Source organism: Anabrus simplex, chromosome X (assembly GCF_040414725.1).
Source record: "Anabrus simplex isolate iqAnaSimp1 chromosome X, ASM4041472v1, whole genome shotgun sequence".
In the NCBI taxonomy this organism is placed as follows: domain Eukaryota; kingdom Metazoa; phylum Arthropoda; class Insecta; order Orthoptera; family Tettigoniidae; genus Anabrus; species Anabrus simplex.
The window spans coordinates 46889186-46906515 of NC_090279.1; the positions used below are offsets into that span (position 1 = coordinate 46889186).

Genomic DNA, 17330 nt, shown 5'->3' on the forward strand with positions numbered 1-17330 from the left:
GTAATATTTAGGAGTTATTATTAACAGTAAAGGAACATGGCACGATCAGATTAGAAGGGTGAAAAACAGAAGATTAGCAGCTCTAGCCTCAGTTAGAAACTTGCTAGCTAAATACCCGGATATTAGTTATAAAGCCTTGAGGCGAGTGTTAAGATCGGTTATTTTCGCGAGGGTTTTGTATGGCGCAGAAGTTTGGGGGTTGTATGAGGAAAGAGGGGAATTAAGAAGTATTATTAGTAGTTTTGGTAAGATAGTAATGGGTATGCCAAGGTGCACGGCAAATGCAGGGGAGGAATTAATGTGTGGGTAGGATTTGGAATCGGAGGGTGTGAAAAGAATAATTAGATACTGGATGAATTTTAAAAGACTGGAAGGTGGGAGGGTTTGACAGGCAGCGTATGAACAGCAACGTAAGAGCATGTATAAGGGCGGATAGCTAGAAAAATTAAGGGATATTTGGAGATGATAGGATTAGGGAATCTGTGGGGGGGGGGGAGGTTTGGACGAAGACATAAGTTAGGAGGATGAGGATGCTTGAGAGGAGGATTAGAGACATTCATAGGCAGAAATTATTGGGGAAAAGTAGACTGAGAAACTCGCTGAGTGTTTTTATTAAAATAGAGGAGGTAGCAGGGATAAATATTAGATACGTTGAGAGGTCAAAAAGGTATGGGATGATGTGGTGGTTTATGGGATTACATAGGAATAAAGGATGGCTACATGGGAGGGACAAGACAGTGTGTACACTTTGCGGGGCAGTGAATGACGATTTTCACTTATTAAGTGACTGTGAAGAATTGAGTAGGATAAGAAATAGATTACTGAGTGCCGAACATCGGAAACTACTGGGAAGAGGGGATGAACAATCTATTTTAAGATGGATTATTAAACAGTGGGAAAGCGGGGGCGAGTTGAACAAGTATTTATGTGCGGTAAAAAGTCTTGTGAGAACAGAATGAAAGAGAGAGAGCTAGAGGGAGGACGAGGGGGTATATGTTTGGAATATTGATATATGTCTGTGGGAAGAGTGTTTAATAATAGAATGTTAGGGAATGGATGGAGATAGTTTGATAAAATTTAATGGAAAGGGGAGTATTGGTGTTGAGTACATAGTTAAGTGGGTGGAGTTGGGTAAGTGATATGAGATTTCATAAAGGTAGGGATTTTTTGTTTGTGTTATGGCTGGATGGAATGTAATTGCTGACTGTCGCTGTTCTGGTATTGATCGGGAGTAGGTCAGGAGCAATGAATGTGACGTAAGTTGCTGAGCGCATAAGGACACGTAATGAGTTTTCGGGAACCATGAGTCGGTGACTGCTAAAGCTAATTGTTTTGACTTTTGTTATTGTTTATTCCTATTATTGTTATTATGATTATTATTCTATTTTTATTTAAATATCATTATTGTTATTAATAATAATATTATTTCTTTTTATTATTATTATTATTATTATGATTATTATTATTATTATTACATTAATACTATATATATTAATATTATTTTCAATAGACTTATTGCTTTGTGAACATGTATTGGGGCTGGAAGCCTGTTTGTTCATAAATAAATACAGAATACAGAATTAATCAACATCTAAGCACACCGATGAAGATAATAAAGGGTGTCCCACAAGGCACAGTATTAGGTCCACTATTGTTTATTATATTTATTAATGATCTGGAGAAAACAATAGAAAATGCCGAACATACGCACATCGTATCATATGCAGATGTTACAGTCATTTATGTAGAGGGTGATAGCTGGAATCTCGTAAGACAGAGAGCAACTCGAACACTGCTTAAAGTTAAAGCATGGTTGGATAATAATGAATTATTTTTAAACATTAGAAATAAATAAATAATATGAATATTTCAGTAATAGATACACGGAACGATTTTAAGGAATTAACTGTACACAACATCAACTGTAAATTTATTTTTAACTGCTACAAAATTTATAAAGTAAGTAATGTTAAGTATTTTGGATTATTAATTGATTCGAACATGAAATGGAAAAGTCATATCACCAATTTAAGAAAGAAAATCAGAATAACTGTATGTATATTTCACAATTTAAAATACATATCCAGTATGGAATTGTTTAGAGAGGTTTATTACGCATTAGTTTAGTCTATTCTTAGCTACGGAATATTAGCATACAAAAATGTAATCAATAAAATACAGGTTGTTCACAACCTTATATTACGAATAATGTACCAGAAAGGAAGATTATGCCCAAGTAGTCAATTATGTGCTGAAGCAGATATATTTAATGTAAAACAGCTCTATGCCCTTGAAATATACAAAAATTATTAAGGAAAACAAAAATATAATTGAGAACATTAAATATGAATATTCAACACGCAGTAAGATGTACCACCATTGTAACTTATACAAACCCAAACTTAGCATAACAAAGCGCAATTTCTTATACTTCATTCCAAAATTCTTTAATGTCCTGTCCGGTTCTTTACAAACTACTTCATTAAGTCAGAAAATAAGTCTGAAGTGTCTTAAATCCTTTGTGAGGGATAATAAAACTGTTATTGAAGAAATGTAAATGAGAATATCACGTCACCAAATTCAATTTCTATTCGATGCTCCGCCATGAGCTGTTGATCATATCCATCATTTACTCATACCTCGTACTTCAGGCATCATTTAAAATATATTTCTCTCCATGTAATTAATATTCTAAATTACCACACACAAGGTTTCACCTTACGTGGTATTTTACTGATATCTACTCGACTCTGTTGAGGTTGGTGAGATTTTGTTATAATAATAATAATAAAAATAATAATAATAATAATAATAATAATAATAATAATAATCATAATAATAATTTATTTAATGTGTGCAACAGATAGTCATAAGTACAATTTATTTTAAGTATTAATATGTTAATAATAATCCTACTCTTTCTGTAATATATGTGGTTTAGTTACAAGATTAATTTTTTCAAGTAACAATGTTATTAGAAGAGTTATGTATATAAGAAACAGAGTTCTGTAAATATGTAAACAACATAATGAGTGAATAAATACTACTACTACTACTACTACACAGTTCTGTCGCAGAGATCTTACTGTTTCAGTGTCGCCGTATTGCAACTGAAGTGGGGTACGGGCCCTCTCCACTCCCGTGAAGGCTCCTTGTGAACGGCGCGCCAGAGTCCATCTCCCGGCAAAGGCTGAAGTGCGATGACACTGCCGCCAACTCATCTGGGGACTGCACATATACTCCTAACATCACCACGACTACCCCTCTCATAGTAGCGGGAGAGGTGTATCTGAGGGTGCTTGAGGGGTCCGGGCGACCTCAACTGGGTATCGGCAGCGGCGGCAGGTCTAGCCTCAAAACTGTCAACATGTTGTTAATATTCTACAACAACAAGGACACTCTAAAACTGAAGTTAAACAAGTTTCAAACTATCTACTTAAAAACAAAAAGACTTAGAAATTTTCTTCAAATGGAAATAATTTTTTCAAAATTATCCTGAGTCACCCAAAGGAAGAACTCTTGGGGGGGTGTGTAGAGGTCTGTACCGGGAGGTACACCTCAACGGCGAGTATTCAAAACTAGCGCCTAAATGAACTCCTCTATTGGAAAACAGTGAAACTGAAACTACACCAACTTAGAACTTTACTCGGAAGATGTCACTAGTAAAATAAGAATTTTGTTATTGTGCAGTTTCCTTACCTGTGTGAATTTCTACTTGTTTGGTTTGCCATTCATCAAGAAGTTTGGACATTCTCCCATAGATGACACTACCCATAAAACTACGATCATGCACACTGGTGTGAAGTGAAAGAACTTTTGATTAAAAGAAGTTATGTATTCATAAGTTTTTTCATGATTGATGGTCATTTAGTTTTGGGTTGGCAATATTTACCTTTTCTTTCCGCCAGTTTTTAGTCCAACCAATCACTAATTTCTGTAATTAATTTTCTACCAATCACAATGTTCTTCTTCGATTTTGAGTGTAACTTTTAAATTGACCAATAAATTGAGAGGGTGTGGCAGGGTTCATTCGTGAAAGATCTCGAACCTTCCCTGAGGGTTTATAAACTGTGGCTTTGCACGTCTCTTGGCCAATTGATTGTCATCTTACTAAGAGTGTGCGTCAAAGCAGGAGGCGGGAGGCCTCTTTCATCAGGCAGCAGTACATCTACCAGGTAATGGCCACATAACATCCTTCTTTCTTGCTAGCTCCGCAGTTCAACCCGAGGGAAAGTTCCGAATCATTAACAATGTAACCTTCTTTTCTGAAATGTAACTTTCTGCCAGCTAATGTAAAAACTTCATAAAATCTTCGACTGTAAATCGGGGATAGAGAGTGATGTACCCTCTCGAGCTCCCCTTCAGCCTGGTTTGAGGTGACTACGTTTTGTAACTGTTTTTCTTCCTTTACGTAAGACATTAATTTATCCTTATACGAGTCACCTCAGTAGTTTGGGAGTAGCCCCCGTTTCATCGGCCTAGTGCCCTTTAGGTTTTAAGAGTTCATATCTAGGAGTGCAAGTACATGCCTCCATTCATTTTGTGTTTCGGGCCATTTACTTAACCTGTTCTTATCCGCAAAGGCCCAATATGTTGGGTACAAGATAACCCTGTTTCAAATTTGTAAGTTGTATCTTGATGGCGAGTGATTGTAATTTTCGGATATTGCCTTGAATAGGCTAGAAGAAACTGAGAGCCTGTTAGCTCTTGTTCAATTTTGTGATTGTAACGAGTGCCTCTGGAAGGCTAGACATTGTATTTTGGGAGCAAGTGCTCCATGAATTTGGAGGATTTCTGCCCTTGAGTTAAATTGTGCTCTTTGTAAATTTGAGCTCATAGCTCAGGAAATGTAAAGCTAGGGGCTTAAAGCCCAAGGTGTCAAGGTTCTGAATCTTGGATTTTTTCACAATCTTGTTTTATGTTTGCTACTTGTACCTGTAAAAATTGTTAAATTTTGAGTTCTGAAAATATAACCTTCAGTTTAAGTTCTAAATTCAATTCTTGACAGTGTAGTTAGACCCATTCAACCCAGCACCTTCTTCAACCTCTTTCTGCTCCACGGGTATCCCCGTATCAATAATAATAATAATAATAATAATAATAATAATAATAATAATAATAATAATAATAATAATAAAAAACAGAACCCTCCCCTGTTGCTGTGGTTGTTGTCATTTAAACGCGGCAGTCGTATCTCAAAAACCTTGCCGAGAATCTCGGAAATGACATCGTCGGGCACATGGGTGATTTGTTTTTGTGAACAAAGTGAATTTAAACCGCAACACGAGTACAACGGTCTAACTGAAACATATGAAAATGCTGTCAAGATTTACACACGTACAGAAAGCTTAAGAAAGTATTCACGTCTGTCGTAACAAATTATATCATTATTACAGCCCTAGGTCTTCCCGTTTTATGCGACTGAAGACTGTCATCACGGGCCCTTCCGTTTAACGTGTAATATTCGCTATTAAATTCCACTAATGCCTCTTCCAGTCAATGTTCCATAAACAGGAAATCAAGTCTCCAACTTCTCGTGGTCGACAACCTTACAAACAATGGCACTTGGTCGCCCTCGTACCGAAAACTTATTTCACAGACAAAGACGCCGTTGGTTTAGGATACAAATGTTGTTTTGAGCCGCACTATAAAACTCATTAACAAGGCCACAAAACTGTAAATTTGGGAAAGAATGTCGGCATTGAATAATTTTCTATCTCCTCTTCAGCTCGCTGGAGGCCCAGACAGTTATCGAATATCGAACCAAACATAAAGTTAAACTAATTGTTACCTTATTATTGAATTTCTGGTCACAAAATACAAGAGATTTGTTAAAATCTGGTCTTTATCCATAGTTTTTTGTTACAGGCTCGCACAGATAGTATTTTTGCGCGATAAATCTCAGCTCGGTTATCGGAATATGACGTCGAAGGTTGGAGAGGTCATCCAGTCGGCAAGCGAGCTGGCTGGATTCAGCATGCGGGACTTTCTGAACACTCAAGTCAATGAAATAAATAGCAAGCCAGAGCTAAAGATATCACTGTCAGAACTCGTAAGGATGTCGCTTCTCTTGGTGAGTGTTTGTTTATTTCTCTGTAGCTGATAACAAGGGGTCAAGGGTGAGTTGTTGTCAGGCTTGGAGTGGACATTCACAATAATAATAATAATAATAATAATAATAATAATAATAATAATAATAATAATAATAATAATAATAATAATAATAATAATAATAATAATAATAATAATAGACCGCCTCGTAGCCATGATCGTTAGGGCGTTGAAGTCTAAACGCTCTGACAACGTGGTTACCCGGTTCGAGTCCCGTTAGTGGAAAAAAAGTTCAGAATCAGAATATTGGCCGGCAGGGTAGGAGAATTGCTGGTATCCTATTTCTAAGCACTGGATAAGCCTTGATTAAATTCCAAACGTATCCGCAGTGCTCATACGGAGTGAGAGCATATGACGCTGTTGCTGGTGATTCAACCGTTGGATGGAGACGTTAAGCCATGAGCAGTCCCCTTGCTGCTATTCGACAGGAGTAGGCGTAGGCTATGTGCCAGCGCTGGGTCTCACCCTCTCCTCTCTTACCATCATATTTCATCTCATTAACTTTTCTGATAAGAAAGGATATTCGGTCATAACAAAACCGCCACGACAGATTCATCTCACTTCATACACGACCCCGTAGAGAAAACGGTACATGGGTTGGACAAGTAATAATAATAATAATAATAATAATAATAATAATAATAATAATAATAATAATAATGGCGAATATCCTCCGAGCAGGCCTGGTGCAGGTCTTATAGGTGACTTGAATGTCTCGGGGATGCGGCTCCTACTTAAGAAGACATCACAAACACACGGCCCCCGATTAACCAATTTAGGTTAAAATCTCGACACGGCAGCTAATCTGACCCGGTACCTATTGTACAAAACCATTTCGCCATGGAGCTGGGCAATTAAAGGACGAAATATCTCTATAGAGCAGTGGAATTTTCACAGAATTTGAGTGGGATATTTTGTGATTGATGAATGTTCAAACAAGGGAACGTGATGTAACACAAGGGTAAGCTGTCAGTGGTGGAGACAAGTCGAAGGAGAGCAAGTTAAGTGCGGTCTCTCCACACGAGCAATAGAGGAGAGCAAAGAGAGACTTTCAGGAGCTCATTCGCAGCAGGCACCAAGCTATACAGTTAAGTGCGGTCTCTCCACACGAGCAATAGAGGAGAGCAAAGAGAGGCTTTCAGGAGCTCATTTGCAGCAGGCACCAAGCTATACAGTTAAGTGCGGTCTCTCCACACGAGCTATAGAGGAGAGCAAAGAGAGACTTTCAGGAGCTCATTTGCAGCAGGCACCAAGCTATACAGTTAAGTGCGGTCTCTCCACACGAGCAATAGAGGAGAGCAAAGAGAGACTTTCAGGAGCTCATTTGCAGCAGGCACCAAGCTATACAGTTAAGTGCGGCCTCTCCACACGAGCAATAGAGGAGAGCAAAGAGAGACTTTCAGGAGCTCATTTGGAGCAGGCAGCAAGCTATACAGTTAAGTGCGGTCAGTAGGCACCAAGCTATTCAGTTAAGTGCGGTCTCTCCACACGAGCAATAGAGGAGAGCAAAGAGAGACTTTCAGGAGCTCATTTGCAGCAGGCACCAAGCTATACAGTTAAGTGCGGCCTCTCCACACGAGCAATAGAGGAGAGCAAAGAGAGACTTTCAGGAGCTCATTTGGAGCAGGCACCAAGCTATACAGTTAAGTGCGGTCAGTAGGCACCAAGCTATTCAGTTAAGTGCGGTCTCTCCACACGAGCAATAGAGGAGAGCAAAGAGAGACTTTCAGGAGCTCATTTGCAGCAGGCACTAAGCTATACAGTTAAGTACGGTCTCTCCACACGAGCAATAGAGGAGAGCAAAGAGAGACTTTCAGGAGCTCATTTGCAGCAGGCACCAAGCTATACAGTTAAGTGCGGTCTCTCCACACGAGCAATAGAGAAGAGCAAAGAGAGGCTTACAGGAGCTCATTTGCTGCAGGCACCAAGCTATACAGTTAAGTGCGGTCTCTCCACACGAGCTATAGAGAGGCTATCAGCAGCTCATTTGCAGCAGGCACCAAGCTATACAGTTAAGTGCGGTCTCTCCACACGAGCTATAGAGAGGCTTTCAGGAGATCATTTGCAGCAGGCACCAAGCTATACAGTTAAGTGCGGTCTCTCCACATGAGCTATAGAGGGACAATCCTTATTAATAGTACATTACTCAATGCATGTAGTAATGATCAGTTCCACGTTTATCCTCCCGTCTCTTTGGACGCTCTGTCTGCCGGAATTATTAGTACCACACTGGATAGTATCCGTCATTGGACTTTGGATCTTAGTTTTGCTGTTGGCTGAACTACAGTCGAAGATTCCCCAGCTAACACGTGCGGGATCTCGCAGGACTCCTCTTTTCTTGATCTTCCCTAATGATACGACCAGGGTAGTGGAGCTGCACATTTCTATTCATCCTGGTCAATAGAGTAGACCCGCATTTCAAATGCTTCTAATCTTCTGACGATGGCTTTCCTCACACCACCTTCGACAAGATCTGCTGCATGTCGTCAGTTTATTTCTACAGTATTCCTTCCTCAAAGAATGTGCGTGTAAAGTGTGCTAAGAGGCCACAGAATCAGGACTATGATGGCGCTTAGGTCATGCAGGCATAGCACTTAAAACACTATCCCTGACAATGTCCATGTATAGAGTTATGTGTGTGTAATATGAGTGTCCGTGAGTTGACGTATTACAGCTCAGCTGTTTGTTCCCTTACTCCCAAGTCTTCCCAGCTCGAAGTTTCCAATATTTTCATTACACTACTCTTTGTCGGAAGCCACCCAGAGCAAATCGCGCTGCTCTCCTGTGGATCTTTTCATGTTGTTCTTGAGTCAAGTAATCCTGGTGAGTCTCTCACACGCTGAACGGGTCTTACGAACAACTCATATGCCTCTGGTTTACATCCTTACTGCGACCGCTAAATACACCCATAACTATGTGAAGAGATGTGTAAAGCGCAGCTAGGTACTTGATCTATTTTCGTAGCATCGACACAGTAATTAACATACAAGAAAACACCGCCGTTCAGTAAAACTGCCTTGCGGGATCCGCTCTTAATCATAATATGACCAGATAATGCTCCACCTGCTCTATTGCACTGGTTTTACTTTCTTGAAATGTAGGCAACAATTCTAGTCCAACAGCCCTCTCTTACTTGTACAGCCCTGTTATTACGCCTGCGAAGGTAATAGCGATGCAGTCCATCCGGCCTCCTGAATATAAAATATCTGCCGTATCTTGCTTGAACCCTGCTAGTTGATCCTCACGGAAAGAAATTTTCCTAAACACAAATTTTCTTCTATCAGAACAGTTTTAAACTTTGAAGATGTGTCCAATATAACTATAAAGAATATTTTCTTCAGCTTCCGCGCACCACATGTCAAGCTGGGGATACTATAGAGACTCTGAATTAATTTGGTATAGCTCCTTCATGCAAGCAGCCAAGTAACTGGGGAAGTGCTCCGAGATAAATAGGTAATTATGTCCAACATGGGCACATTTAGAGAAGATGTATGGTAGTATAATACAGGAGAAGTTGTAGTTATTACTGGCATTTATGTTCACTGTATCGATATTGTGGCCTCGTAAAGTTGTATATGCTGTCACCTGTGTGAAATACCTTGAACCGTCAGATATTCAAGTAGTTTGCCTTTCTGAGACAAGAGTCCCTATCATCGATTTTGTTCTGCTCGTTGTTGTTGAAAGCACATTAACAACCCGAATGGAAGTTGGTATTTGGAACTTGGGTAAGCTATCGCCAGTCAGTTTTTCTTTCAATCATTCAGAAGTTATCAAATCTGTCAACAATTTCATCAGCCTATCAAATTATGTGATATCAAATAGATTATCTAATCGAAATGTATAAAAATGTATCCTTCCAGAAACAGCGGCTGTTACTCTATTTAAAGAGTGAATTTTTGAGCTAAGGTTTCTTGTAGTGATTGACTTATGTGTGGCGAGGCAGTAGCCTGAACATGAGCTAATTAACAAGGTATGGCAGAGCATAAATATGTGAATCTCGGGAGGATTTCGATGTTTATAGCAAGCATGCGACTATTAGGGTGTCCGCATTTCTGTAAAATACATGTAGGGCTTATTCTCTGGTGTTCGGTTTCCTTAATATAGAGAGGGTAACCAGGTAATACTAACCCCATGGGTAAAATACCCCTTCTGCGTTAAGGGTCTGTGATGTCAGACAATTGTGAATAATGTATTACACTGCCCCGAAAACCAGCGTATTGCAAAATCATTGTGAACTAGAATCGAGGGTTCGAGCCCAGTCTAATGTAAAACTAGAAGCTACGGCTCCTTTCGATTCTGTGTATCGTTTGCAAAACAATTTATGGATTGGATACCAGGGTTCGATCCCTGACCTATGACATGTGCTCGTGTAGCTATGGCTTCTTTACGCGAAGTATGAGTTTTCCATTTGTAAAGACTAACTTAATAATACCCCGAAACTTACTGGTCATCAGACTCTGACAGACGTGAGTCCTCTCCCCCAGATATGTTGTTAAATATCAGAACATTCGAGCTCCTTATTGTAAATTTCTCGAGCGTTGAAATTCCATTTCTTGGTTCCCGTTCAAATAGTTAGAAAGGAAAGAAAATCCAATTCCGAATATATTGTATTGGTAAATATCATCTCTGCACCTTACGTTCTCTGCCACGTGCAAGTAATTGCAATCTGTGTTCAGTGAGAAATTACCACAGGACGAGTTCTCCGCACAATAGTTACTTGGACTAGATGGGGCTGTAGTCTTACTCCGTTATAGAAATGTAGGCCACGACAGGGAGGAAATATAGCAAGGGACGTGGAATGGTCAGATAATTTAACAATTACCTACAACAAAGTTCATGAAGCTCTCATGATGATAATTAACAAGTAGCTAGGATCAAGTTCATGAATCCTGTCAGAACACATAAAACTGCACCGGGAAACAGACGATTACATTACACAGGTAAATATTGCGCGCTGATTTGTTAACTGACTATCAAAGTTTTCAAACTGGGCTGAAGATCTAAAGTTATGTGTTTGTTTGACTGAGGATGGATAGATGAAACCGAAATCAGTGTTCTGCCTTGAAGTACCAAATTTTCTGTCACGACCTCCTTTAGAATGTCATTTTAGTAATAGTTAACTGTTGAACTCTGTACCTCTTCCAGGTTCTCTTGCCCTTGATGCTAGCAGTTACACTGGCGAGCGCAGATCACTGTGCATCGTCTGTGGGCTCTAAGTTGGACGTGTCCGTGCATGGCCGCAAGAACGCCAGTGGACATTGGATGATAACGGTACCGTATATTCTCAACTGCATAGTTGTGCTTCTGTGTTCGATGAATAATATTTTATGTTATAAATACATGTTTCTTAGGGCTTTTTAATCAAAATGTTTGCATGCGCCATTCGAATTTAATCCAGCTTTCAAGTCACAGTAATACAGTTCGTGGAATTAATCTAACAGGTACTTGATATCAAAGTGCATCAAACCACTGCCTTCGCGATATACAGTCCGTTCTGTAGCTCCGATGACGTCACGCAAAGAGGTGAACTGTTTTCTCCGTCCGACCAGTGCAATGCAAGGACATAATATGTATGTACTTTTTAATCATGAAATATTCACATATGTTGTATTAATATAACAGGTGAGATCATTACCAACTCTAATCTCATCACATCTCGCAAGTCAGGTCTATGTAATTTTATCTATGTAGGTTTGAAGTGTGATTTACACGGTCAAAGCTCGAGGGATTTTGTCTTCAGTTTACCCAACAAATAATTATTATGTATTAATAGGAATATGGAGACAATAAACGTACAACAACAACAACAATAATAATAATAATAATAATAATAATAATAATAATAATAATAATAATAATAATAATAATAATAACAATAATAATAATAATATAGTTTTAATAGTAGAGCAAGACGGATTCAAAAACAATGACATCGGCGTCAGCATTTTCAGAAGAGGTCAGAGGAGCCTAGTTTTAAGGCTAGCTGCCCTTCTCGACATGCCCACCCTCCCTATCGAAGTATCGCTAACCTCACAGCTGTTATCTCGACGGAACTTAGCTACGTGTTCGGAATTTTCAAAATGGCAACGAACCCTAACCTCACTGCTATCACCTTGACGGGTCTTAGCCATGTGAATAAGTTCCCGACTCCACTTTTGCCAAGACCTCTCCTCACAGTGCATAGTTTTAAAGCTAAATCCTAATTTTGTTTTTCACCCCGTTTTTGCTACAGATATACTTACGTTATTGTTATAATATCAATCTGGTGAGCATGGAGTAGAGAGAGCATGATGAATAACGACGGGTCGGGTAAGGAGAAATGTAAAAAATCTAGAGAATATATTTTTTATAATTTTACATCGTGATTATAGAAATTGAAAATGTAATTTTAAAATGAATGATGATGTAATGATCTTTTTAGATAATTTTCCCCTTTTTACACATAATTATTGTATTTACAACCATGAAAGATTCATGAATACTATATACATAAAAATATCAAGGCATAACAACACCTACACGTCTTTGTACCCCTATGGTACATTCATAAGGGAATCACTATTCCACTGACATTTATCTTCATATGGAATTAATGAACATTTGTTCTGTTCAGTAGCAAAAACATTATGTATGTGTGATGGTATTCTCATCTGTCCACAAGAAACTGCATTTGTAGATGCTAGTATCTTACGATAGTGTGGAAATTGTAAATGGCTGCCTGGGATTGAACGTACACCTTTCGCCTTTATTTGGAGATTGAGAATTTTCTGTCACATATGCATACATTTTTGGTGCCAAACCAATAAACTCTGTCATAACATTAATACCACATTCACCTTTCATAAGACAAAAAGTTAAAAATAAAACAATGTAGCATTTTTATTTTTTTGTATTCGTCATCATCATCATCATCATCATCAACGTCATCATTATTTGTATATTTTTTATTTCTGAAAATGTTCTTACATATTCATTACTTTATCGGAAAAACCATAATGCCACATATTCAATATATGAAAGAAATTAGAAATTAAAATATATTTAGGAAACACTATTAGTGTTTTTTTATATTGCAATCATATGTAGAAATGATAAAAAACAAAATTTCAACTATTAAATAATATAGATAAATGATGATGAGTGTGTCAGTAGGCCGGAATTTGGACACGGGGGCTAGATAATGGCCACCAGGACATGGCAAACAGGCACATATTTAATAGAGGGGAAGGTTTACAAGATAATTCCGTCATGGTCGTGGCAGAAGGCCTCCATATTACAATATAAAGTTACCTATTTTAAAATTCCAAACTGTTTTGAAAGAAAAATAACCTTCTCTTACTGACAAGATTTAGTTGCCTGTGTGGAGTTTATACTGGTTGCACTTGAGAAAGGTCAACCCTAAATATCCTCTCAGTGGCTGGGTTGCTGACCAATAGGGAGACAGGGGTTAGGAAATCAAAAGTAATACATGGCCCATGAAATCTGGGGGCAAGCTTGCCCGCAGCTACAATTTATTTTTACCATAACCTTATCTCCGACTTTTAAATTGGTGGGCCTCCCTCCACGTTCATACCTTCCCATAACCTTTTCGCGAGAAGCTTTAAGGTTACTTTTGGCCTTTATCCTTAGATCTCTAATAATATCGGGATCTATTTCCTTAAGTGACCAAAGATTAGAGAGAGGTGTGGGCAGGAACAAACTTGAGACAGGCAGGGGTAAAATGAAATGGCGTATGGCTTTTAGTGCTAGGAGTGTCCGAGGACTTGATCGCCTCGCCAGGTGCAGGTCTTTTGATGTGACACCTCTGGGCGACCTCCGTGTCGTGATGAGGATTAAATGATGATGAAGACGACACATAAACCCAGCCCCTGTGCCAGAGAAATTAACCAATTATGGTTAAATTTTCCGACCCTACCGGGAATCGCACCCGGGTCCCTTGTGACCAAAGGACAGCACGCCAACCATTTAGCCGTGGAGCCGGACGAGGCAGGGGTGAACTTGTGTGACTCATGAACAGCTGAATTTAAAGCAAAAGGTAACCAATCCAACGAAGTATCCCACCTGGAATGATCTTCATGGTGAAAAGCAATCAATGCCGATCGAAGATTACGATTAACCCGCTCAGCCAGAGATGGTTCAGGGTAATAAGAAGAAATTGTGAAATAGACAGGTCAAAACAGACTTTTCGGAAGAGGTTGGATGTGAAAGCCTTAGCATTATCGGAAACTATATATTGGCAAGGACCAAAAGAAGCAAAGATAGTATTAAGTCACGAAATAGTAGACTGAGCGGTGGCCGGAAACAACCATGAAATACTACACGCACCAGAATGAATGAGTAGTGGAGCAGTGGGGATCCCAAACACTTGGCGTCAGCACCCGAGGTCATTGACCCCGGCAAAAGGTCATTGACCCCGTGACGCCATGACAACGTGACCGTGACGTCACGACCACATGATCTAGTTTGTAAACAAAGGCATGCGGTTTTTTGACTGCTGTCAAGCTGACAACTGCCATATTTAAATAAGCACGCTTCGCTAACCTCAGTGCTGCCATATTTACGGCACTAAACTTCATAGCTACCACCTTAGGAACGTGGTGGCGGGCAATTTGAAATTCCACGTGCTCTTTTGTCAGCTTTCAGCGGCCATCTTTAAACAAGAGAGCATAGCTAATACCTTAGACACGTAGTGGCGGGCAATTTGAAATTCCATGCGCTTTTTGACAGCTGTCAGAGGCCATCCTTAAATAAAAGAGCATCTTGACTGGGCTAAATCCTCATGGGTGCTACCTCAGTCACGCGACTGCGCGAAATTTGAAATTCCACGTGCTTTTATTTGCTACCTTAGGCACGTGGGTGTGTGAAATTTGAAATTCTACGTGCTCTTGTTTGTAACCAAAGCTACGAGCAATTTGAAACAATTCGATATTTCATGTTACATGTTTAAGCGATAATTTTTTGAATGCTAGGGGCTTAAATGTAAGTTATGCATTTCTTATTTCACTTTACGCATGACCTACAGGCTTATATCGCATGCCAACAGATTCAAATAGTATATTTCCGAACCGAAATATCAAGTTACATTTTAATCCGATAATTTGTTCGACAGCCAGGGGCTTAAATGTAAGCAATGTATTTCTTATGGCTCCAGGCGTTCTGTTTGTTTTCGCTCCTCCATGAGATACAAGCTTGTAACCTATACCAACACAGTGAAGTAATATGTTTCCGAACCGATATTTAATGTTACATGTTTTTACGATAATTTGTTCAGGCGTCCGGTTTGATGTCACTCATGCATAAGCTGCAAGCTTATAGCCTATGCTAACAGATTGAAATTATATGTTTCAGAACCGATATTTCAAATACATTTTTATGCGATAATTTTTTCCACTGCTAGGGGCTTAAATGTAAGCAATGTATTTCTTATAGCGCTACCCGAACTGTTTATTTCACTTTCCGCATGAGCTACATGCTTATAACTCATGCCAACACATTCAGATAGTATATTTTGGAACCCAAATTTCAAGTTACATGTTTATCAGATAATTTGTTCGACTGCTAGGAAATTAAATGTAACTAATTTATTTCTTATGGCACTAGACATTCTTATCAGAGCCCACGTATAGCTGGGCCTATGTATAATCGTCATCTTGCGGAATCGCCCATAGCCGTCATCTTTATCCACAAGAGGCCATGTACAGCCGCCTGCTTGTGCAATCGCCCATAGCCGTCATCTTTCTCCAAAGAAGTCCGTGTATAGCCGCCATCTTGTGCAATCACCCATAGCCGACATCATTCTCCAAAGAAGCCAGTGTATAGCCGCCATCTTGTTCAATCACCCATAGCCGTCATCTTTCTCCAAAGAAGTCCGTGTATAGCCGCCATCTTGTGCAATCGCCCATAGCCGTTATCTTTCTCCAAAGAAGTCCGTGTATAGCCGCCATCTTGTGCAATCACCCATAGCCGTAATCCTTCTCCAAAGAAGCCAGTGTATAGCCGCCATCTTGTGCAATCGACCATGACCGCCATCTTTCTCCATAAGAGCCTGTGTATAGCCGCCATCTTGTGCAATCACCCATAGCCGTCATCTTTCCCCAAAGAAGTCCGTGTATAGCCGCCATCTTGTGCAATCACCAATAGCCGTCATCTTTCTCCAAAGAAGTCCGTGTATACCCGCCATCTTGTGCAATCACCCATAGCCGTCATCTTTCTCCAAAGAAGCCAGTGTATAGCCGCCATCTTGTGCAATCGACCATGACCGCCATCTTTCTCCATAAGAGCCTGTGTAGAGCCGCCATCTTGTGCAATCGCCCATAGCCGTTATCTTTCTCCAAAGAAGTCCGTGTATAGCCGTCATCTTGTGCAATCACCCATAGCCGTCATATTTCTCCAAAGAAGTCCGTGTATAGCCGCCATCTTGTGCAATCACCCATAGCCGTCATCTTTCTCCAAAGAAGTCCGTGTATAGCCGTCATCTTGTGCAATCACCCATAGCCGTCATCTTTCTCCAAAGAATTCCGTGTATAGCCGCCATCTTGTGCAATCACCCATAGCCGTCATCTTTCTCCAAAGAAGCCCGTGTATAGCCGCCATTTTGTGCAATCACCCATAGCCGTCATATTTCTCCAAAGAAGTCCGTGTATAGCCGCCATCTTGTGCAATCACCCATAGCCGTCATCTTTCTCCAAAGAAGCCAGTGTATAGACGCCATCTTGTGCAATCGACCATGACCGCCATCTTTCTCCATAAGAGCCTGTGTAGAGCCGCCATCTTGTGCAATCGCCCATAGCCGTTATCTTTCTCCAAAGAAGTCCGTGTATAGCCGTCATCTTGTGCAATCACCCATAGCCGTCATATTTCTCCAAAGAAGTCCGTGTATAGCCGCCATCTTGTGCAATCACCCATAGCCGTCATCTTTCTCCAAAGAAGTCCGTGTATAGCCGTCATCTTGTGCTATCACCCATAGCCGTCATCTTTCTCCAAAGAAGTCCGTGTATAGCCGCCATCTTGTGCAATCACCCATAGCCGTCATCTTTCTCCAAAGAAGCCTGTGTATAGCCGCCATTTTGTGCAATCACCCATAGCCGTCATATTTCTCCAAAGAAGTCCGTGTATAGCCGCCATCTTGTGCAATCACCCATAGCCGTCATCTTTCTCCAAAGAAGTCCGTGTATAGCCGTCATCTTGTCCAATCACCCATAGCCGTCATCTTTCTCCAA

General features: G+C 40.0%; 1 protein-coding gene across 1 annotated transcript in view; it reads left to right on the top strand.

Moving 5' to 3' along the window:
• LOC137503261 (hemolymph lipopolysaccharide-binding protein-like) overlaps positions 1–17330 on the top strand; it is a 71271-nt gene that overhangs the window by 10518 nt on the left and 43423 nt on the right. Inside the window, exons 4-5 of the mRNA XM_068230803.1 lie at positions 5869–6073; positions 11257–11382. Coding sequence (XP_068086904.1) covers positions 5869–6073; positions 11257–11382 — 331 coding nt within the window. The remainder of the gene's footprint in view (positions 1–5868; positions 6074–11256; positions 11383–17330) is intronic.